We start from the raw sequence: 22,946 nt of genomic DNA, 5'->3' as shown, positions 1-22,946 counted from the left end.
AGGGTGTTGCAACAGCCGATATCGTCAAGTCCTGAGTTGGTTTAGCAAAAGAGATATACAGTGTGTCTACTCACTACTTTTCCGGGTGGTACTGCAGGGGCACCAACGAGTGGATGCAGACTCCATTCAAATGAATGGGTTGCACTCTCTCGACAGCACCCTCTAGACACTTTAGACAAGGAAGTGGCCATTTTAAGTTTTTTTTGATATTCAATTTTTAATTTTTCAATTTATGATCATTCATATTCTGAGTGTTGTTGTATTCCATGCTGTTGTGTAATTTGCAGAGCCAGAAAAGTGAAATGACCCAACTACGCTTACAACTCCTTTTCAGAGTCCATTACAGTGAACACTCAGGCCTAACCATAAACTAGACACCCACCCCCGCTGTGAAATTGTGAAATAATTCATTCATGTGGTAGTAGTAGTAAGCCTGTCTGTAGTAGTCTACTACTAGGCCTACTACTACTACTACTACTAGACCGTGGTTTTCAAAGTGGGGGCCAGGGACCCCTGGGGGGGCCACAAAGGGGTTCCAGGGGGCCGTGGCAGATTGGAGAAAAAGTTTAGCAAATAATAATAATAATTTATTAATTAATGTACACCAAAATAAGCAAACATGAGCTAAACAATTTCCACATTAGTTGAGAACGGCATTATAATAATTTCATATCTGAATTCTATGGGCCTATTTTCTTATCCCAGATGGGGCACTGACACACAGACCAAGACTATGGTTGTGAAAGAGATGCACAAACATAAATAGTGTGGCACGGCCGTGTGGGGCCTTGGCTGGAATCTATCGGTAGGCCAGAGACGTGCGCTCAGGGTAGGCAGGGTAGGCACTGCCTACCCTAGGATAAATTTCTTAAAAATAAAAAACTAACACATGTTTTAAAAACTATTCTTGAGAGTTCACATGCATAACAAAAACATTAATTTATAAATTAGCTGTTAAAAGTAGGCTACAGTAACCGGAGACCGATCAAAACCCCAAGTTATCGCACGAAGCAAAGCGCTCAGGCTTGGACAGGTTGCCATGGGAACGCGTCGCGCAGCCTTGGCTGGTACGTGAAGGCTCAGCTTTCGAATGCCCTCAACGCTGTCAATGTAGAAGTTGGCGCATGCGTATTATCTATCACAGAGACTGTCAATGGAGAGCAAAAGCAGAGCTTTTCGCGATGGCGGGAATACTTAAGCCAATCACAGCTGCCAACATGAAAAATTGTTACAATTCAGGAAGCCTTCGTGCTTAAAGTATGATAGCAACAACAGCTAGCAAGCTACGGCTTGTTCAAACTCTAGCCGTACAGAAAACATGGCAGTCTTTGGCGTTTTGCCTTTATTACAAAAAAATCCGAGAAGTAGCAAGAAAGATGGTTCAGATGACAGGCAATAGCTGAGCCGTTTGCAATCGCTGCATTGTGGAAATATTCAACATCAGATGGGTAGCAGCTTCAAGTAGTTTGAACACACTGGGACAAAATATCTTCATCATGTCAACCACCCCGGGCTTTTAATGGAACTAACTTGCATGGAAAACATACTCGTGATTCTGCTTTAAGGTAAGATTCATCTAATTATTAAGCTGTGGGTAGCCAAATTTTAACATGAACATGCTCAAGTTTGTCGTGGTGCCTTTTGTTGATGGGTCAGGGAGGTGTTGACATTGAAGATTGGTTGTGCTGTGGACACGAATAGACTATGTGTGTGTTATTATGGACGCGAGATTGTTTTTTGAGCGTACGACATGACTTCATTTTCCTAATTTATTATGATGATGACTTAATACACGATGCGTGAGGTGTGTGGAGCCTGTTAGCAAGTTGACGTGCAGCTGTGTTCTTTTGAAGTGCGCTGTGTACGAGATCAACGTTGGGCTCGAGTGACTGGCATGGGTGCTCACCGCACTCAGAAATTGACTTGATTTGAAACACCTTGCACAACCGTTGCTGAAGTGTTTGAGAATACAATCACGCACAAGAATGAGTCTCAGAAGTGTTTTCGTTGGTTTACTCGATGTAGGCCTACCAGTATTTACTGTCTGAATGCACCGCCGCTCATGTATGTTGAGTTCGCAAGCAACCCGCCCCCTTGCCAACTTTCCTTCTTGTCTGCGAGTGTTTGATTAGCAGCACAAAATGCGTCAACGAAGCAGGAGCTGTTACCTAGGTTGGTTTATTGCTAAATGTTCGTTTCCCCTCACATGCTATGGTGTGATTCACAGTTGGTGAACTAGACATTTTATCTTCTAAACAAAGTAGGCTACACTGCCACCCTGCATCCTCCATGTGAAACACCCTGGCATTTGCAACAGAATAAACAGAAGAGGAGCAAAGTCAACTGCTAAAGCCAAAAGTTAAAGCTTTCCCCCCAAAATGCTGTGATGTTGTAGCTTTCTAAATTATTGTAAAATGTAGGCCTACAGGTCCTTAAATGTGTACAGAGTAGGCTATGGGTCCTTGAGCTACCAATTTGGCAATTTGACAAAAAAACAAACAAAAAAGTCTAGCTGGCCTTTTCAACAAATTGAAATTATGCATTTTCACTTATTGTTTCAGATGTAAGGTCTACAGACAATGTCCAAATGTCTAATAGTTTAGCCTATTTACTTATTTAGTTATTAGAGCTGTGGTGGCTAAGCACTGATGGCATTTTATCTTATAGCCTACTTTATATTTAGGCCTACAGTATTTAGAGAAACATAGGCCTACTAATTTGGTGCACATTAAAGACCTTATCAGCATACTAGGTGAATAGGCCTAGTTGCCGATCCAAGCCATACTATTTGTTCAAAGTTTTTAGTCTTTTATAAAGGTTTTTAGCTGATAGTGACTCTCCAGATTTGGTTAAAATGCAGGAAATTGCATCTAAGAAATACATTTTTTTCTGGGGGAGGACCCCCAGACCCCGCGCTAAAAAATACACAAAAAATATTTCTTTTCTATATTTACTGCCTACCCTACCATACCCCTCACTGCACGTCACTGCGGTAGGCTACATATGGGGGGGGCTTGTCAAGGTAAAGTTTGGGAACCCCTGTACTATGTCTGTGTGGCTAAAAAGCCCTTGTTTAAAAAACAAACAAAAAAACAAACAAACTACAATGTACCTTTTAATGACAACCTGGCGAATGGCGTGGTGAGGTTGAGCGTCTGCTACCTACCGATCAGAGAACTTTCGCAGTCACCCCGCAACTCTTCTCCCTTCAAGGCTGTCTCCGATGATGATCCGTCTGAAGCGTCACTGCTGCTGGACACAGATGGAGGAGGTGGATGGAACTCTTCCTCCTCTTCTTCCTCGGCTTCTGATTCCGAAGAGCCATTCCCGTATGCACACTCATCGTCTGTTTCCACTTTCACCTCCACTATTGTGGCCGAGTCTGATGCTGGGGAGCTCGGGGGATACCCAGCACGCTCCCCGGGGTCTTTAAAGGGGCTCTGGCGCTCATATGCACCCTCCGAGTTTATAAACGCGAAGTCCATGATTGTTAGGCAGCCTACGCACAGTGCCTAATAGGCTTTGCTCGCTAGTCCTTGCCTGTAAGTTCTATCACTGGGTATTGTGCGGCTTACATCGCTGTGGAACATCGGAGAAAAACCTCAGAACATTTGTAATGTTTACAGTCCGTTGTTCAGGTGAGATATGGGCACTATCTTGAAACGCGAGCTGTGTGAAGTCAGCGACACTACACATTCTATCGCGGTAGCCGTCACTCGGCTTCCTTTACGAAATAAAAGCGTTACACTGCAAAACATTTTCCAATGTTCGTTTTCATAGGTAAAAAAAAACTGCATTGCATTGAAAGGGTATCTGGGAATTTGGACATATTCCTCGTTTTAAAGTTACGTTTAAGCTTTCATTGTTTTGCTGTCTAGATTATGCCGTCTAGATTAGATACTTGCAAGATAAATGGATGTTTGAATTTCCTCGTGCATGATGACAAAACAGAGCTCTTAGTGAGACCACCTAAATGTCTACCTCCCTCCACCCAAAACCATCCAAACCAAACCAACCAAATTGTTAATAACCTTGGCGACCTCTTTGATATGAATGCATTTTTTCCATCCCTGTAGGCAGTAACAAAATCTTTCACCATCTCTACTATCTAACATGGGGGGGAAAATGACATGTTGTCTCTGCGTGATCATGCTTAAACATTATTTCACACATTTGTTACACCTACACTGGACAAATGCAATGTGCTATTTTTTTGGCCTTCCATCATGCTCTACTAGCATAGGTGGTTTTTGCATTGGGCTTTACCAAGGGCCTTGTTCAACGAGGGGCCTCATTACATTTCTGTTTTCCTGCTTTGATATCCTCCATCTTGACTTATGCATTTTATTATTGGATATGACCGTTCAGAAGTCCTGTCATCTATATGTGAATTCTTGCCATTCAAATAATAATAATTATATATATATATGTGTGTGTGTGTGTGTGTACAATAGTACATCATTTTGCAATGAAGCTCTTCATATGCTATCTTTCTGAACTTCTTACACCTTAGGCCTACTGTATATTAGCCAGGCTGCGCCCTCCTAGTGACGCAACACCTTCGGCTGTGTTTGAATCTCGATTGCAAGTCTATGATAATCAGGCAAACTGTATATACCAGGTTGGACTCTGTGGTCCATGCATGCAGGTCTCCTGTCAGTCCCAGGAGTCAGCTGGCCACAGGGCGTTCACCTTTCACCTTCTGCATCCTCCCTGCCGAGTCATCTTCCCCTCCATGTTAGGCAGGCTCTGTAGAGATTTTCAAGTCTAGATTGAAAACATTTTTGTTTTGAGACTATAGTGTTTGGTGTTACTGCACTACAAATGAATACATATTATCATCTTTATTATTACTATTATTATTATTATTATTATTGTTATTTTTATGTAAACTACCTCTGAGTTAATGAAAAAGGGACATACATACATACATACATACATACATACATACATACATACATACATACATACATACATACATACATACATACATACATACATACATACAGCTCCAGGCCTTTTTATTAGAATACCATGAAAAAGTTGATTTATTTCCACAATTCCATCAATAATGTTAAACTGTCATGGATTGTAGATTCATGGCCCAGTTTTTTAACTATTCCAATCATTATTTTTTTTCTTTTTATATACGTTGGCCTTCCAGCTCAAAAAACCCATGAATTGGGGAATTCGCATTATTAGAATATTGTTATAAAATCACATTTTTCTTCATCAAAATTCGGGTCACATTATATCAGTTGAAATTTGGTACTTTCTACATAACATGCAATGGTCAATACTTGGTTAGGACATTCTCTGTCTTCATAATGGCCATGATGCGTTTAACATTGAAGTCAATGGAAAAACAGTGCATGGCAGTTATGGAAGCCCAGATATCCTTGATGCTTTGCTGTCAGCTGTTCTTGTTTGTTGACCTGGTACCCCACACTTCACTCTTCAATATACCCTGTAGATTTCCATGCCACGTTTTGGCGCTAACTCACCAGTTTAATTCTAAATAACCAGAAATGAAACCCCATTGAAAATGAATGGGGTTTAATTTCTGTTGAGTTAGAATTAAACTGGTGAGTTAACACCAAAACGTGGCATGGAAATCTTCGGGTATATTGAAGAGGGAAGTGTGGGGCACCAGGTCAACAAACAAGAACAGCTGACAGCAAAGCATCAAGGATATCTGGGCTTCCATAACTCCCATGCACTGTTTTTGCCATTGACTTCAATGTTAAACGCATCATGGCCATTATGAAGACAGAGAATGTCCTAACCAAGTATTGACCATTGCATGTTATGCAGAAAGTACTAAATTTCAACTGATTTAATGTGACCCGAATTTTGATGAAGAAATATGTGATTTTATAACAATATTCTAATAATGCGAATTCCCCAATTCATGGGTTTTTTGAGCTGGAAGGCCAACGTATATAAAAAGAAAAAAAATAATGATTGGAATAGTTAAAAAACTGGGCCATGAATCTACAATCCATGACAGTTTAACATTATTGATGGAATTATGGAAATAAATCAACTTTTTCATGGTATTCTAATAAAAAGGCCTGGAGCTGTACATACATACATACATACATACATACATACATACATACATACATACATACATACATACATACATACACACAAGTATTTAGCATGTGATCTGCCTTTATTGTATGAACCTTTTTTGAGTATAAATGTCAACACATAAGTTCCAGTACAAGACTGTAGATCATGATGAGGCTAGGCTATGGTAGGGACCGTAGATCATGATGGTAAGGACTGAAACATGGAAAACATGATGTGGTTTAAGAGAGTTATAAACACCCACAACAACAACAATCAATATAAATGATTATATGGATGAAAAACATAAAAAATACTCACAACATGTAAAATAATATACATGATTATACCCCCCCCCCAAAAAACCCAAACCAACAAACAAACAAAAAGCAAACAAAACAAAAAAAGCTTGTTTCACCACGGTACACACAAAAACTTGCTGAGACATTGTTTCAATAAACTTCCGCAGTGTCTGGGTTTATATACTGTACAGTATTTCCTTAAAGTGTTGCATTACGTTTTAACCAAACTCTTGTATTGATGATGGTAGAATTCAGACGCCATGCAAATCCTTCTGTGCCACACATCCCAAAGACTCCACATGACGGTGAGGTGTGTGCACTGTGTTGTTGCCAATGTGGGGCACGAGCGGTGTAAGGAGGTTGTTGGACTCGGTGTAAAAGAATAGATTACTCATGGGGTGGATTCCAATATGCAGACTCATGTCCTAGACCTGTGCTTGTGGCCTGGCGTTTTGCTGACGCCCCGCCTCCATGCAGAAAACAATAAAGTCTCCCCGCTGTCAGACTAGCCACAACTACTTTTTGGGGACTATTCTGCATTCACCATCCCAATGAGAAAGTGACATTAGAATTGAGCTTTTGCCAGATATTGAAATACACTTCTGTTGTCGGTGACGTCATCACGAGGCCACAAGAGGCAAGTGAGCAAGGGAGGACGGGAGTCTGCATATTGGAATTCACCCCGAGTCACTTCAACAGATTCACTGTTCGCTTTCTCTCTCCCCAATGTTAAAATGTTAAAACAAAAGTACAAAAAAGAAGGCAGAAAAAAATACAGTATATATCAATAAATAAGACACATAAAAAAAAATAAAAGTAAAAAAAAAACCTAAAGAAAAGTAGAATCCACTTTCATTAACCACAATTGAGCATGTCTTATTCTCATGTCACAATAGACTACCTCTGTGTGCTCAACATTAACAGGACATGATTATGTAATGTAGCACTATATGGCAGGATATGGGTGATGTACAGTCGGCATTGACTAAAGGTGCAATATGTAAGATTGCTGCCAAATTACTGAATGAATATTTACTAAGTAATAAACTAATATTTAGTACTAGTAGTATGATCAAAGTACAGTAAGTTTTGGCTGCAATGCGCCATCACGAACACGGCCATTGACAATGTGAATCAGGGTTGGAAACAGGGTTGCCAGTTGTGACTGATGACCCCCCCCCTCCCCAAAAAAAACCCTAAAAAAAAAAAAACCTGGAGGCAATAAATCCTGCACAATATGAACTAAATTCTATTTATTTCAATGGCCATAAATCTACAGACAACCCTGTCCAATTTTTTTTTAACCACCAGTCATCCTAAAGAGCCCAGCAGAAAACCACCCAATCTGGCAATGCGGGCTGGTACTATTTACAGTAGTAAATAAGCTATGATTGGAACAGTAGGCAGCCACACGGTAGGACACTGGCAGCCTACACCAGCACGAGGCAACACTGGGCAGTCATGGGTAAGCGGTTAGTGTGTCAGCCCAAAGTTTGCCGTTTTGACTCCAGCCAGGTTGATGGGGGGAGTAATTAGCCAGTGCTCTCCCCCATCCTCCCCCTTCAGGGACGGTACCCTGAGCATGGTACCGTCCTGCTGCAATGCTCCATTGAGTTGCTGATAGTTTTGGGCTGCCCCCTTGCATGGGTGAGGCATGAATGCAATTTCGTTGTGTGCAGTGTGCACTAGTGTGTTGTGAAGTTTAAGTCCACATGTGTCCTCATCATGCAGCCTTCCCCTTTATGTCATAGTATTGCAGCATTTCTCCATGTGTGACCCCATGTGCTTGCACTTATAGTTCTTTCTATTTCCTGTGCACTTTGTACCAGTGCTCTATGTTGTATGCTATGATCCTCAATTTTAAGTCGCTTTGGATAAAAGTATCTGCCAATTGTAATGTCATGTATTGTAAATATCATGTGCTGTGATGTAATGTATTGTGTGAAATCTCACAACGCATGTAGCTTTGCTCCGCCGTGTGTTTTCTGATGTCTGACCAGGTGGCTGCGTCGTGCGAAGGCCATCTTGCACAACGTGCACTGAAACGGTTTCTCTCCTGTGTGAACGCTCTGGTGCATCTTGAGCTCGCACGTGCGTGTGAACGCTTTTCCACAGACGCTGCACTGGTACCTCTTCTCGCCCGTGTGGGTCCTCTCGTGCCGCTGCAGGTTGCTGAGCAGAGCGAAGGCCTTGTGACAAGTGGAGCATGTGTATGGCTTCTCCCCCGTATGGATCCTCTGGTGCCCCTTCAGGTGATCGCTGGACCTGAACGCCTTGCCACACGTGCTGCACTGGTACGGCTTTTCACCGGTGTGAATCCTGGTGTGGTTCTTGAGGTCGCCGGCGCTGATGAACGCCTTGTCACACGTGGTGCACTCGTAGGGCTTCTCCCCTGTGTGTATCCTCTGATGCGTCTCCAGGTTGCCCTGCTGCGCAAAGGCCTTGCCGCATGTGGTACACAGGTAAGGTTTTTCCCCCGTGTGGACTCTCTGGTGCATCTTGAACGCGGCCTGGAATGCGAAGGTCTTCCCACAAGTGGTGCAGCGGTACGGCCTCTCTCCTGTATGGACACACACACATGCGCGCGCGCGCACACACACACACACACACACACACACACAGGATTCAGAACAATCACGTTGGCAGCTGGAGAACAAGCCTTTTCTGCTGAACAGGAGGTAGTAGTAGTAGTATGGATCTGATGGAGGACAATGTCTTTTGGTAACAGGAAACAAGCACACACGCACGCACGCACACACACACATACACACTACTCATAGCAATCACTCTGAACGTTAGTAAGATATTTTGATAATAACAGTTATCAGTTAACAGTTATTTTAACCCTTTGAGGAGTACCTTCCCAAATATGTGATTAAAGAGTTCTCATTATGAGGTCATAAGGACTTTGCGAGAGTTTTAACACAGACTTCTATGGGAGCTGTAGAGTGTTCGAGTAAAATTCTAGAAGGACTGGGGGAGGGATAATCCTTACTCCTCAAAGGGCGAACAGTTACTTTGATGGCCGTTACCTGTGTGAATTCTCTGGTGCGCCTTGAGATCGCAGCTGTCTCTGAAGGCCTTTCCGCACACGCTGCACTGAAACGGCTTTTCCCCGGTGTGGACACGCTCGTGCTTCTTGAGGTCTCGCTTGTACGTGTAGGTGTTTCCGCACGTGCCGCATTCAAAAGGCTTTTCGCCGGTGTGCACTCTGTGGTGGTGTTCCAGCAGATGGTCTTTTCTCGTGAACGTTTTCCCGCACGTTGCGCAAAGATACGGCCTTTCTCCAGTGTGCGTGCTTCGGTGGGATTTCAAGTCGCGCGGGCACGCAAAGTCCTTGTTGCAGGTGGTGCACCGATAGGGGTTGTCACCCGTGTGGGTCTTTTGATGCTCCCTCATCTCCAGTTTTTCGGCAAAGCCCTTGCCGCAGGTGCGGCATATGTGAGGGTGCCGCTCCTCCACCTGGACGGGAGAGCGGGGCTCCGTTTTAGTTTCCTCCGTCTCCTTCTCCCCCTCCCCATCTCCCTCTCCCTCTTTATCGCCACCGCCTGTGCTACCATGGTCTGCATCATCTTCACCCGCATCCATCTCATCGTCAGAGCTGTGCCGTGCGTACACTGGGCCACCTGCAGTGCCCTGACGTGGACTGTCACCAGTGTCGGCTCCTTGGCGTTTGGTGGCCTGGTCATTTTGACTGATAGATTTTTCGCCTGTGCTACTACACTGGCCTCCTGGGGCATCACCAGTGCCGCTTCCTTGGTGTTCAGTGTGGCTGCTACGTTGGTTCTTGAGAGGGTCATTTGGAATGAAAGGCTTTCCACCTGTCGTGCCCTGACCTTGAGCTACACCGCTGCCACTGCCTTGGTGCTCAGTGAGGGGACGTTGGTGCTTGTTGAGATTGTCGTTTTGATTAAAAGCCCTTCCACCTATGGTACCCTGGGCTGGGTCTTCTCCGCTGAAAGCCTTTGCACATGAGGCAAACTGGTACCTTTGTGCAGGAGGGTGCACTCTCTGATGGTGGTAATTGAAAGTATCAGCAAAGTATGAAAAAGGATGTGCACATGCGCTATACTCATATGGCCTCTCCCCTGGGTGTCCTTGCTGACGATAATCCATGTGAGCGTAAGGGAGAGGGTGAGAATGAGTGTCTTGAGGGCCTGTGGGGGCGCACTGACCCGGGTGCTCACCAGCATAGGCACCTTGGTGGTCGATGAAATGGTGGTGGTTCTGACTCGCAGCCTTCTCACACGAGGCGTACTCGTACGGCTGTTGCTTCTCTGCGGCGGCGTGGACTTTCTGGTGGTGGTTCGCGAGCGCTTGCTTGTCCTTGAACGATTTCCCGCACGAGCTGCACTGATGCGGCTTTTCGACCGTATGCGTCTTCTTGTGCTTCTCCAGCTGGCTGAGTCGCGTGAAGGCCTTCTGACACAGCGTGCACTGGTAGCGCTTCTCTCCGGAGTGGGTCCTCTCGTGTCTCTGCAGGTTACTCAGTCCTGCAAAGGCTTTGTGGCATGTACTGCATTGATAAGGTTTTTCGCCTGTATGGACTCTCTGGTGCTCCTTGAGATGATGCATACGGCTGTAGGCCTTGCCACATGTATTACACACGTGAGGCTTTTCTCCTGTGTGGGTCCTCTGGTGGAGGTTCAGATCACTTTTCAGCACAAAAGCTTTTCCGCATGTGCCACACTGATGTGGTTTTTCACCACTGTGGATTTTCTGATGTGCCTTGAGGTCGCTGATGCACGGAAATGCCTTTTCGCACGAGGTGCACGGAAAGGGGCGTTCGCCAGTGTGGGTGCTCTTGTGTCTGTCCAGGTGGCTTTGTCGCGCGAACGTCTTCCTGCAGACCAGGCATGCAAACGGCTTGTCCCCTGTGTGGACTCTCATGTGCATCTCGAGTCCACTGACGTGTCTAAACGCCTTTTCGCACACGCTGCACTCGTGTGGCTTTGGAGCCGTGTGGAGCTTCTGGTGCCTCTTCAGGTCCATGTTGGAGGTGAAACTGTGTCCGCAAGTGGCACAGAGAAATGGTCTGTAATCGGTGTGCATCTTCAGGTGGTGCTCCGTCAGGTGGTCTTTCCTCGTGAAGGTCTTACCACACAGGGCACACAGAAACGGCTTTTCCCCCGTGTGCATGCTCACGTGAGAGTTCAAATCGCGCAAGTACGCAAATGCTTTCTCACACACGATGCACTGGTACGGCTTCTCTCCTGTGTGGGTTCGCTGGTGGTACCTCAGAAGTGACGCCTCAGCGAAGAACTTTCCACAAGTCGGGCACTCGTGCTTCTTCTCCCCAGTGTGAATTCTCTTGTGTTTGCTCAGAGAGCTGAAGTGAGTGAAGGCCTTGCCACAGACCGTACACTGATGGGGTTTTTCGCCAGAGTGAATTCGCTGGTGCTCGATGAGATGTTCGCTTTTGGCAAAAGTCTTCAAGCAGATCATGCACTGGTAGGGTCTCTCGCCGGTGTGAGTGCGTTGGTGTAGGATGAGGTGCTGCTTTCGGCTGAATGACTTGCCACAGGTGGTGCACAGGTGAGGTTTTTCGCCAGTGTGGATCCGTTGGTGGCGGAGGAGATCCTTCTTGGCCGCGAAGGCCCGCTCGCATTCGGTGCACTGGTGTATCTTTGCTCTTTGGTGACGAATTTTCTGATTCTCCGTTAAAACACCACCAGCATCATCAGCACCACCACCACCAGCATCATCATCCTCGTCAGATGTTTGTAATATTCGTGCCGTCTTCTTTGCTTTTCTTTCAGCTTTTTTGCGTCTTGTTCCTTTTTTCTTCGTGCTCGTTTTTTCTTCTTCCTGTTCGTTCGCAGATTCCCCAGTTTGGTCGGGTGGATTCCACTCCGCTTTCTCCCCTGAAACAAGACAGAAGGTCATTAAGTGCTTTATAAGCAGATGTGTCAAAAGTAAAAGTTAATTCATGGTGTAAGTACAACACTAGCACATGAGATACAGTATAATAACCAACCCCTTATTTCCCTGTACTACATAAGGTAGGAAGATTGTGGTGTTACTGTGTTGGGCCCATGGATGGAAAAAAGCACCTGTCCACCTGGCCAATGATGGATGAATTTGGCCTTTGGCAGGTGAAATATGTCAACCCACCTTGACGGGTGAAATTTTTCTACAGGCACCCGGGTTAATGCTGAATTATATAGAACATCCAACATCAAAGGTTTAAGCAAATTGGTGATGAAAATTGGCATCACAATAACTGAATGTATGACCTCTGAAACAAAAGTATTGTTACTTGGCACTTACTTGGCATTACAATGTTTGGAATGGTTGAATATGAACTGGTAAAAATGGTGAGATTGTGAGTGACCGGTAGATTTTAGAATCTACCTGCCACAGAGACTGGTGTGGCAAATGTTCCACCCCTGGTTGGGCCTAATGGTTAAGGTCAGATTAGACTTCAGCAACTGCGAGCGTGAAAAGTCGCGTGGGAGTGGCCACGAACCAATTTTGTATTCATGCATCTGCGAGCTCTGCGAGGTCCGAGGTCTCGTTGCCAGCCACATTTGAAATTGCGCGATTAGGATACTTTCACTTCATTGTAAGCACTGCGGTCATTATTAAGCAATGTTGCTTTCTATCCCGGTTAGCTAGGTATTTTCACACAAATTGCAAAGGCAATGCAGTGGTATCATTATTTGACATACCCAGTCTGTTTTCACGAGCAGAAAATGCAAGCATGTAAAGACAGTTGATTCTGCCGATGTGTGTTTACATTCGGTGGAGGAACGGTAGTAAAACCGCAGGCATTGTGCCACGAGTGTTCAACTGATGCATTGTTTGTTACTAAGCTTAGCTTCGTGTATTTACACACATTTACACACAAGGCATTAATAAAGTTTTTAACAGAATACAGCTCTGCTCTCGCAAACTACTGGCATTGCGCTGCCACAAGAACAGAACAAGGAAGTAGCGAGACGACCAATCATAGTGCCTTTTTGTCTGCGTACTCCGCGTCCGTCCGACGGATAGTTAGAATTTTTTCAAGGCGCTAGACGACGGGCGCAGAGCCTCTGAGAGGGGGGCGTGGACTCGCATAGACAGAAAACGGACGGACGCAGATTCTATGCGAGCGAAGCATAAATCTAGCTTTAGTTGGGTTGCAGGTATGACATCACACCACACCATGACGTATGCGCCAGCGAGAATGGCAGCAAGTTTTGTAGCTCCTTGTTTTATGTCTGTTCTAGTCGTCTTTCGTGTTGTTTTTTATTACTTATTTTCCAGTTCTTAGATTAGCGTTTAGTTGTTGTTTTTCTGTATATTATTATTGATTCGTTTTTTTATTTTTTAACGTGGACAAGAAGTTATTTATTCCGATATGGAGAAGTCTGTGCGTTGCTATGGACGCTGCAACATTGTTTACTCGCGCAGCCAGCTGATGGATCTGCGGAAGTTTGCTGATTCTGCCGCCGCTGTTCATGTGGACATTCCAAGAGAAGTTTTCAGCTTTCGCGGATGCAGAGCAGGGGTCGCAGTCAAGGCCAAGCGACGGGAGAAGAAATGGAGATATAAGCCCTCTGTCCCAGCAATTATTATGGGAAACGTGAATTCGCTAACCAACAAGACGGACGAGCTGACCGCCCTGGTAAGAAACCAAAAACTGTTTAGAGAGGCGAGTCTAATTTGCTTCACGGAAACATGGCTAACTAGTCTCACTCCTACTTCTAATGTTGACATACCGGGCTTCAGCGTAGTTAGACTTGACAGAGACAATGCACTTTCAGGGAAAAAGAAAGGAGGTGGACTGATTATGTACATCAATCACAAGTTTTGTCATCCCGGACATGTAACGGTGAAGGAAACAGTGTGTAGTAAAGATGTGGAGCTACTGGCCATCAGCGTACGTCCTTACTACACTCCAAGAGAATTTTCACACTGTATAATAATCTGCGTCTATGTCCCCCCGAGAGCGGCGCCCGACACTGCCTGTGACGTCATTCACACAACTGTTGCGAGGCTACAAACACAGCATACCGAGGCTTTCTTTGCCATCACTGGGGACTTTAACCATGTTACCCTCAACTCCACCCTCACCAACTTCCATCAGTGTGTTGACTGTGCAACAAGAAAAAATAAAACCATTGACCTCCTGTATGCAAACGTGAAGGATGCATATAGTGCCACACCCCTTCCCCCACTGGGTTTCTCTGATCACAATTTGATCCATTTACAGCCTCTGTACATCCCAAAAGTACAAAGGCTACCAGTTACCACACATACTTTCAGAGAATGGACACCAGAAACTGAGGAGGCACTAAGAGACTGTTTCGAGACCACTGACTGGAGTATACTGCAGGGCAGTGATGACCTGGAGGAGGCCACAGCATGTACTACTGACTACATAAACTTCTGCATGGACATCGTTGTACCAACAAAGACGATTCGCTGCTACCCCAACAACAAACCCTGGGTAACCAGTGATGTCAAGCAACTCCTCAATAAGAAAAAGAAGATTTTTAAGGAAGGAAACTTGACTGAACTGAGGAGTGTACAGCGTGAACTCAAAAGCAGACTGAAGGAGGCCAAGGTGGCATATGGGAAGAAGGTGGAAATTAAAATGAAGGACAATGCTAAAGAGGCATGGCAGGGGATTAAAAAAATCACTGGGTGTGGAAAGAAGAGATGTATGGCAGAGGGTGATCTATCAATGGCCAATGATTTAAACCATTTTTACAACCGGTTTGGAAACTCTGGCACAGAGGGAAGCATTTCTCTTGTCACCTCTATAGCCCCTGAATCCCCCCAGCCCACACTTGACAACCACTCTTCAGCAGGCTCCCATCTCCCCCACTCACAACCCCCCACTCCTGTTACTACTTCACCCAGCTTCACTAACAGGGACACTTCATCCCCACACCCTCCTACTCTGCCTATGGTCACTACTCCCACCATCATCAACAATGCAGCAGTACCTCCACCAATGGACACAGCAGGCTCACAAATCCCCACTACCTCTATCCCCCTCCCCTGCTCCTTCTCCTCACTTATGCGACTTGGAACAAACCCACCCCCCCCCCCTTTCCCACCCCCCCCTTACCCCAACCCAGCACTCCCACAGCCGACAATCACCACTGATCAAGTTAGAAGGACACTGAAAAGACTTAAGTCCAAGGCGGCCGGCCCTGATGGCATCTGTGCAAGACTGCTAAAGACATGTGCTGAGGAATTAGCTGAGCCTCTTCATCACCTTTTTAATAGGAGTCTACAAGAAGGCAAAGTTCCTATCTTGTGGAAAACGTCATGCCTGGTACCTGTTCCAAAGAAAACTCACCCCAAAGAACTTAATGATTACAGACCGGTTGCCCTCACCTCACACCTAATGAAAACTTTTGAACGAGTGCTGCTGCGCAATTTTCTCAAACCCCAGGTACGCCACTCACTGGATCCTCTGCAGTTCGCCTACCAAGAGAACGTGGGAGTGGAGGATGCTATCCTGTATCTTCTTCACAGGGTACACGCTCACTTGGATAAGGGTGGCTGTGCTGTGAGAATCATGTTTTTTGACTTCTCCAGCGCATTCAACACCATACAACCACTGCTGCTGAGAGAGAAATTGGTGCGGATTGGAGTGCAGCCTAGCCTGGTAACCTGGATCACTGATTACCTCACAGAGCGGCCCCAGTCTGTAAGGATGGGTGGCATAACATCGGAGACAGTGATTAGTAGCACAGGAGCGCCACAAGGAACGGTTCTCTCCCCCGTGCTCTTCACCCTGTATACGACAGACTTCAGCTATAATTCTGGGACATGCCACATGCAGAAGTTCTCAGACGACACTGCAATTGTGGGGTGTATAAGAGACGGTCAGGAAGAGGAGTACAGGGGACTGGTGGATGACTTTGTAGGATGGTGCCAAAACAATCAGCTGCACCTGAACACCACCAAAACCAAGGAAATGGTCATCGATTTCAGGCGCTCCACCCCGCCCTTGGTGCCTGTTTCTATTGGGGGAGAGAATGTGGAGACTGTCTGTACTTATAAGTACTTAGGAGTGCACCTTGACAATAAGCTGGACTGGTCCACAAATTCTGATGCACTTTACAGGAAAGGCCAAAGCAGGCTCTATTTCCTCAGAAGGTTGAGGTCCTTCAATGTCTGCAGCCAACTTCTGCTTATGTTCTACCAGTCTGTCATGGCCAGTGTGCTCTTCTACGCTGTGACTTGCTGGGGTGGAAGCATTAGGAAGAGAGATGCTGGACGCCTTGACAGACTGGTGAGGAAGGCGGGGTCAGTGGTGGGCATGGAGCTGCAGTCACTCACCTCAACAGCTGAGAGCAGAACACTGAGCAGACTGGACTCTATTATGGATAATCATCATCACCCCCTTAACGCCACCTTCACTAACCAACTGAGTCTGTTCAGTCACAGACTCCGTGCTTTCACCTGCAGGACAGACAGGCTAAGGAGGTCCTTTGTCCCTTGGGCCATTCAACGGTTTAACAGTATACAGAAGGACACTAAGAAAGACATCATTATTATTGGGGATTGGACTGCCTGAGATGCCAGAGCTGGCCCAGATCTGGAACCTCTTGGCATGTGTGTGTGTCTGTGTCTGTGTGTGTCTGTGTCTGTGTGTGTCTGTGTCTGTGTTTGTTTTTATGTAGCTACTTGACACCTGAATTTCCCCCTGGGGATCAATAAAGTTTCTCTACTCTACTCTACTCTACGTTGGGGGAACTGCCCCAGGATTCTTGGGTTCTACATAGACTCCTATGAGCCTGCGGAACCCCCAATGTGATGTCATAATGGTACATTTTCTTAAAATGGTTAACCTGCAACCCCACCTCAACGGATTACAGGATTGAATGACCCCTACACCTCCATCCATGGCTGAAGTGCCCTTAAGAGCAAGGGACCTAAGCTCACATTGGTCCAGAGACTGTAACCAATACACTGTCCTTGTAATGTAATATAATGCCAATGGATGCCACCGATTCATCCTGCCCAGACAGGTATGCAAGGGGGGCAGCCGTGGTGTAATGGTTAGGGAATTGGGACTGTAGATCACAGGGTGGCAGGTTCAATCCCCACCCTTAGCTGCCTTCCCTGAAGTGCCCTGAAGGCACCTATGCCAGTACACTGTAACCAATACCTTGTAATGCCTGTAAGCTGCTTTGGATAAAAGCACCAGCTAATTGTAATGCGATGCAATGTAATGTCCACAGTAGGCTAGGCCAGTAACTTTGGGAAGAAATAAACAAAGAATAAAGAATCATTCACCGGTTTCCTTTTTACTTTTTAAAAATATTTAATTCACAAACTGTTCAGGCTTACACCCTTCCTCTGTGTGAAATGACTACAAGGAGTGTTTTTTTTTATTAATTTATTTGTCAAGTTGAAGTTTATTCGTCAACTCAGTTAATATAGTTCCGTTGCAGTAGGATCTGCTTGTGAAAAGAGGCATGGCATGCGTGCCCATCAGTAAAGCAGGTGTTGGATTAAATAGATGAGAAATAAAAGCAAATAATAAAGGTCCGACATGTCGTGCTATTGAATTTTAAACCTGTCAAGATGAAATGGCATCTCGACTAGGGATATCATGAAGCGCTGCCAAGACAACTAGCCTACCCATTGGAAACGTAGTCAATGAATGACTTGGCAGCTTTGAGTGGCCCAGCACAAAAGACAATATTCTCGTTTCGATGACCAAATGCATGCATGCACTTTTAAAACAGACCCCGTCAAAAACTAATGCATGTCGAGCCTATAAATGAAACGCAGTGGCCAGTCCATGTGGCGCAGTGATAATTGCCTGTTCTTATAAGTTGTGTCTCAAAACTTTTCACGGGGACGTGCAGAGCTGTTCTTTGGTGTAATTATGAAGTGATGGGGGTGCAGGCCTAGGCCTACATTGCGCAACCTGCAATGTGTTAGAGTGATCTGCTAAAACACTGAAATGAAACTTGTCCGCTCCATTATATTGCGTCTGATAAATTGGCAACTGTGGTCTCAAAAATAGAGTCCCCTTTTCATTCGAAGGGAAGGTAGCCTACATGGCATTATGTGGCAATGCAGCCAGCCATGCCCTCACATCCTTCCGAGGTCCGAATGAAGTGGGCTACATTTTCTCCGAGGCACACACCTTGTCTTGGGCATCTGACCTAAGTGTCTGAACACCAGCGGCCACCTCTGTCCGTTTTGCCTCGGAACAAATACAACCGAATGTTGTCACTCTGTCAATCGCCCTGCATTGTCAATGTTGCCACGGACGTCTGCTGTTATTGGGTCAACATTTACACGAGAAAGCATTTCCTCTGTTACAGAAAAGAAATAGCTACAGGTGTCGAGTGAGCGTAGAAGAGCGTGATGTGTTGCATTGGCCCAAGAAGCTGCATCTCTTCAGGAGCATGCACGCCTTTTCCGTGTGTGACTGATAGGCAAAAGAAAAAAAATGTCTGTGCACTTCAAATTGTTTGTGTACTTCAAATGTTTGTGTACTTCACATCTTTTGTTATATAGCCTACCTGGCCTAATCGTGTTTGTGTAATGAAATGGTTGGCATGATTCAACCGCTTTTGAGCAAAAGCAACTTGTTACAATAGCCTAATGTCAGTTTGCAAACGGCTGGGAAATGTCTCGCCAGGCCAATTTATCTAATAGGCTATGTGGGTATACCAAGGAATGAGGAGGGCACATTTTCTCTGAGGGGCATACCTCGTATTTGGCACCAACTGGCTCAAATTGAGTCACACGCCGCTCTTACATCATACATAGAAATTCAGCTCATCTCGTAGGATGAAGTGGCCGTTTCATTTGCCTCGGAACAAATCTAGTTGTCACTGTTAAGCGCCCTGTATTGTCAATGTTGCCACGGACGTCTGCTGTTGGGTCAACATTTACGTGAGAAAGCATTTCCTCTGTTGCAGAAAATAGCGTTTGGCGGTTGGAATGCGCACATCCACAAAGTTATCCAGGTGCCAGACAAAAAGTGGTAAACAGTGTGATGAAGTGGTCCGCGCTTGGTATTCCAAAAATATGAACTTTATTTCATTCTTTAAAAAATGAAATAAAAAATGAAATAAAGTTTATATTTTTGAAGCTAATACCCAGTGCGGACCACTTCATCACTGTTGCAGAAAAGAAATATAGGCCTATAGCTACAGGTCGGATGAGCGTGGAGCGTGCGATGTGTGCTGCATTGGCCGAGAGACTGCATTTTTTCAGAGGCATGCACGCCTTTTAGGCTACTCGTTTGACTGATAGGCAAAAGATGTGTGTGCACTTCAAATTGTTTGTGTACTTCAAATGTTGTCTTTAGTTACAGGCCTGCCATAATCTTGTTTGTGTAGGTAATGGAATGGTTGACCTGATTGATTCGCATTCACTTTTGAGCGAAAGCCAGTTGTGTTACAGTAGCCTAATATCATTTTGCAAACGGCAGGGAAAGGTCTCCCCAGGCCAATTAATCTAATGTGTGGGTAGGCCTATACCAAGCAAAACGTTTGGAGTGAAGATGATGACGACCTCGTCCGTGCTGCTGCTGCTATCAATTTGTCGCAGAACTCACCAGCGCGATTTTTGGAATGTTTTGATGTCACAAGGTCGCAAAATCGCATCGCATCCGGTGTGCATAATTTTTGGCGACTAATTCGCCCCGCGTTTTCTTCGCAAAATCGCATCGCGTCCTGTGTGCAAAGACCTTAACAATCAAGTAATAAAAAATAAAGTGTCTTGGTGCTTTTGAAAAAACCTGAATGACATAAAATAATAAATATTGCGTATTGGCCAAAACCACATGCGTATCGGCCAATACCGATACACTTAAACTATGCAAATATCGGCCCGATATATATCGGTCTATCCTTAGTGTACACCCTTGGGATTTCAAAAAAAATTGGCAAACCTGCTAAAGAATAGTCCACTTTTTTCAAAATGCAGTTTTTAATTTGTTGGAAAATCTGAGGCTTTTTACAAAGAACAAATTTCACAATATCATTTTCATGGAATTTCCATGATATAAGACCACAGATGGCTACTCATATCCTTTTCCTTTCTTTAGGCCTACTCACTTCACCTGTCAAGCGCCAATAGGCACCGTAACAGGCTACAGCCGTCTGGGTCCGCCGCAACATAGCCTACATTCAGAGTCTGCGCCAGGCAGGCAACCAGTCCAGTAGAGATAGGCAATCTATTGTGCAATGCACAGATGCGAAATGCTTCGTTGACAGCAATATCTAACCAGCAGCCGTCTCGCCAAATCGCCGTTCATTTTATGCATCCAAAGTTTTCCATTGGACTGTAGAAACCGAACGTGACCAAAGGCAGATTGACGCATTGCACTTGAAACCCATGCGCTACCTATCAGGATCACGTTGACATTAAAAGTCCGATTGATATTCATTTCGTACCAAGGGTAAAACTCCTAGTGATTTTATATGAACAAGACAATCTCTTGCCCTAACCATTATTCTGTGTTGTTGCATCGTTGCGAGGCATATCGTCGCTTTGTCGCGCACACACAGATGACCATTGATTGGCTTATGACAGCATCCAAAACTTAGCCTACAGGTTGTTCGTCAGATCACCCTTCATTTCTTTAGTTCTAGTGGCGTTATCGGCTGACCAGAGAGAACGACCAAAGCTTTCCTGATGAGACTGTAAAACCAAACACAAATAAAAGCAGAGCAACAAGCCGCGATTGACTTGTGTTTTTCCCCTTGCACTCGCATCGCGTCGACATTGACAGTTGATAGACGTGCGGTGCAACTGTCATAACGAAACAAGCATCTGCAAATTTGATATGGACAAAACAATCTCTTAACCCATCCATTATTGAGTTTTGTGGCATTGTTGTGAAGCATAGGCTGATGGCCGAATTCAGGTTAAGTTAAAAAAAAAAAAATTTTTTTTTACTTTTTTCTCTAGCGCGCGGAAATAAGACGACCCCCCTTTTTAGAGTACTATTTTTAGAACAAAAACCACGTCTTATATTCGGGCCAATACGGTAATTCAGCCTGATTAGCAAAGAGTGAATGAACCCGCCACAAGCCCGTCTGCACAAAGAAGCTATGTATGCGGTGCTGCAGGTTATTAGGAACCAAATTATTTACTATATATTTATTTTGATCTGAAAATGTCACATGCACATGCACCACCCGCCTCATCTGCAAAGCACCGATAATTTGTTAAAGGTGCACTGTGTAGGATTGTCCAGAGTAGGTATTCCAAATATGCTACTCATTGAAACTGTGTTGCCTATAGTCAAATGCAACCTTTTCATGAATATTTGGGTGGTTGACGCTTAAGGGCGTAACGCAAAAAAAAAAAAAGTTTTTCCAATTCCTGAAATTTAAAAAAAAAAATAAAGCACTTAGTGGTCCGTGGAATTTCGCCTTATTTTTGCCATTTTGGGGAAAATGTGTCCTGCACCAACACATTTCATAGGCATGTCACACCGCAGGAAAATGAAGTCATGCCACAGGAAATTCACTGCATTATGGCCATTTTAATCCTTTTGTATACATGACTGACACCTGCTTCATACATTATTCAAAATGTTGTTGGGTAATTTATATATATATATATATTACATTCCAGGTTTCATTAATGTTACAGTCACACCGCAGGATATTTGACATATAAACCTTAACATAAATCTTAACGAAAATGTTTCTTCTCATCTAAGACTAATATGAAACATAATGTACCATAAATTTAATTGACATTTGTTTTTTAAAGGAAAAATAACAGTTTTGAAGGTTTTTAACCAATGTTACGAAAAAACAAGGCGTCACGTCTTCCACCCATTTACTAAATAATTAACTAATATTTACTAGTACGATCAAAGCACAGTTTTTGAAGCTAAAAATGTCTACTTCTGGGAATTAAAAATGTCAGACCGGGTAGAAGATCCCATTTTTAATGTATGAAAAGCGCATTTTCTTCAGTCATAATTACAATACTTAGAATTCAATGGTGGTGGAAGTTATGTGTGAAAAAGGCAACATTTGTGAATGGGCAGCATACATTCTGGAAAGAAACTACTAAAATTATTACTCACTGCACCTTTAAGGTCACAAACCACCCTGCACATGAACTGTTCCGCCTCCTGCCTTCTGGAAAGACATACAGGATCCCCCATCCCTGCACCCCTGAGACATGAAAAATGCATTTTTCAGCATTTATTTTTGACAGGACAGTGGAGGAGAGACAGGAAATAAGTGGGGCGATGGGGAAGCATCGGCAACTGACCCGGTCCGGAATCAAACCCGGGTTGCCAGCATAGTAACCCAGTGCCTTACCATTAGGCCACACAGGGACATATGAAAACTACTTTGGCCCCTGATCAGTTTTCATGTTCATAAAGGTTTGAGTTGGAAAATGTGCAAAATAATGCATGTGGTTTATATTTAAAATATGGATTCTACAAATAAAGCTTGTACAGTAGATACACAACCCATAAGTAATGTGTGTCCCAGGGCCGATGGCTGTTTCAAGATAAGGATATTTTAAAATAAACTTTGAAGAGTCAGACAACTGGGCAGATAATTCATTTATTTTCTTTTTCTAACCAATTCTACAATTTAGATCAAGTCTGAAGTG

General features: G+C 44.5%; 1 protein-coding gene across 1 annotated transcript in view; it reads right to left on the bottom strand.

Annotated features, from left to right (window-relative positions):
* Window positions 1-22,946, bottom strand: part of LOC134458627 (zinc finger protein 850-like) — a 45,743-nt gene that overhangs the window by 2,213 nt on the left and 20,584 nt on the right. The window contains exons 2-5 of the mRNA XM_063211057.1: window positions 9,410-12,241; window positions 8,331-8,937; window positions 3,576-3,579; window positions 3,167-3,512 (exon numbers count right to left, since the gene is read on the bottom strand). Of these exons, the coding sequence (XP_063067127.1) occupies window positions 3,167-3,512; window positions 3,576-3,579; window positions 8,331-8,937; window positions 9,410-12,241 (3,789 nt within the window). The remainder of the gene's footprint in view (window positions 1-3,166; window positions 3,513-3,575; window positions 3,580-8,330; window positions 8,938-9,409; window positions 12,242-22,946) is intronic.

The sequence above is a fragment of the Engraulis encrasicolus genome, chromosome 1, assembly GCF_034702125.1.
Source record: "Engraulis encrasicolus isolate BLACKSEA-1 chromosome 1, IST_EnEncr_1.0, whole genome shotgun sequence".
In the NCBI taxonomy this organism is placed as follows: Eukaryota; Metazoa; Chordata; class Actinopteri; order Clupeiformes; family Engraulidae; genus Engraulis; species Engraulis encrasicolus.
The sequence above is the reverse complement of the archived record's forward strand: the minus strand, read 5'-3'. Positions and strand labels throughout refer to the sequence as shown.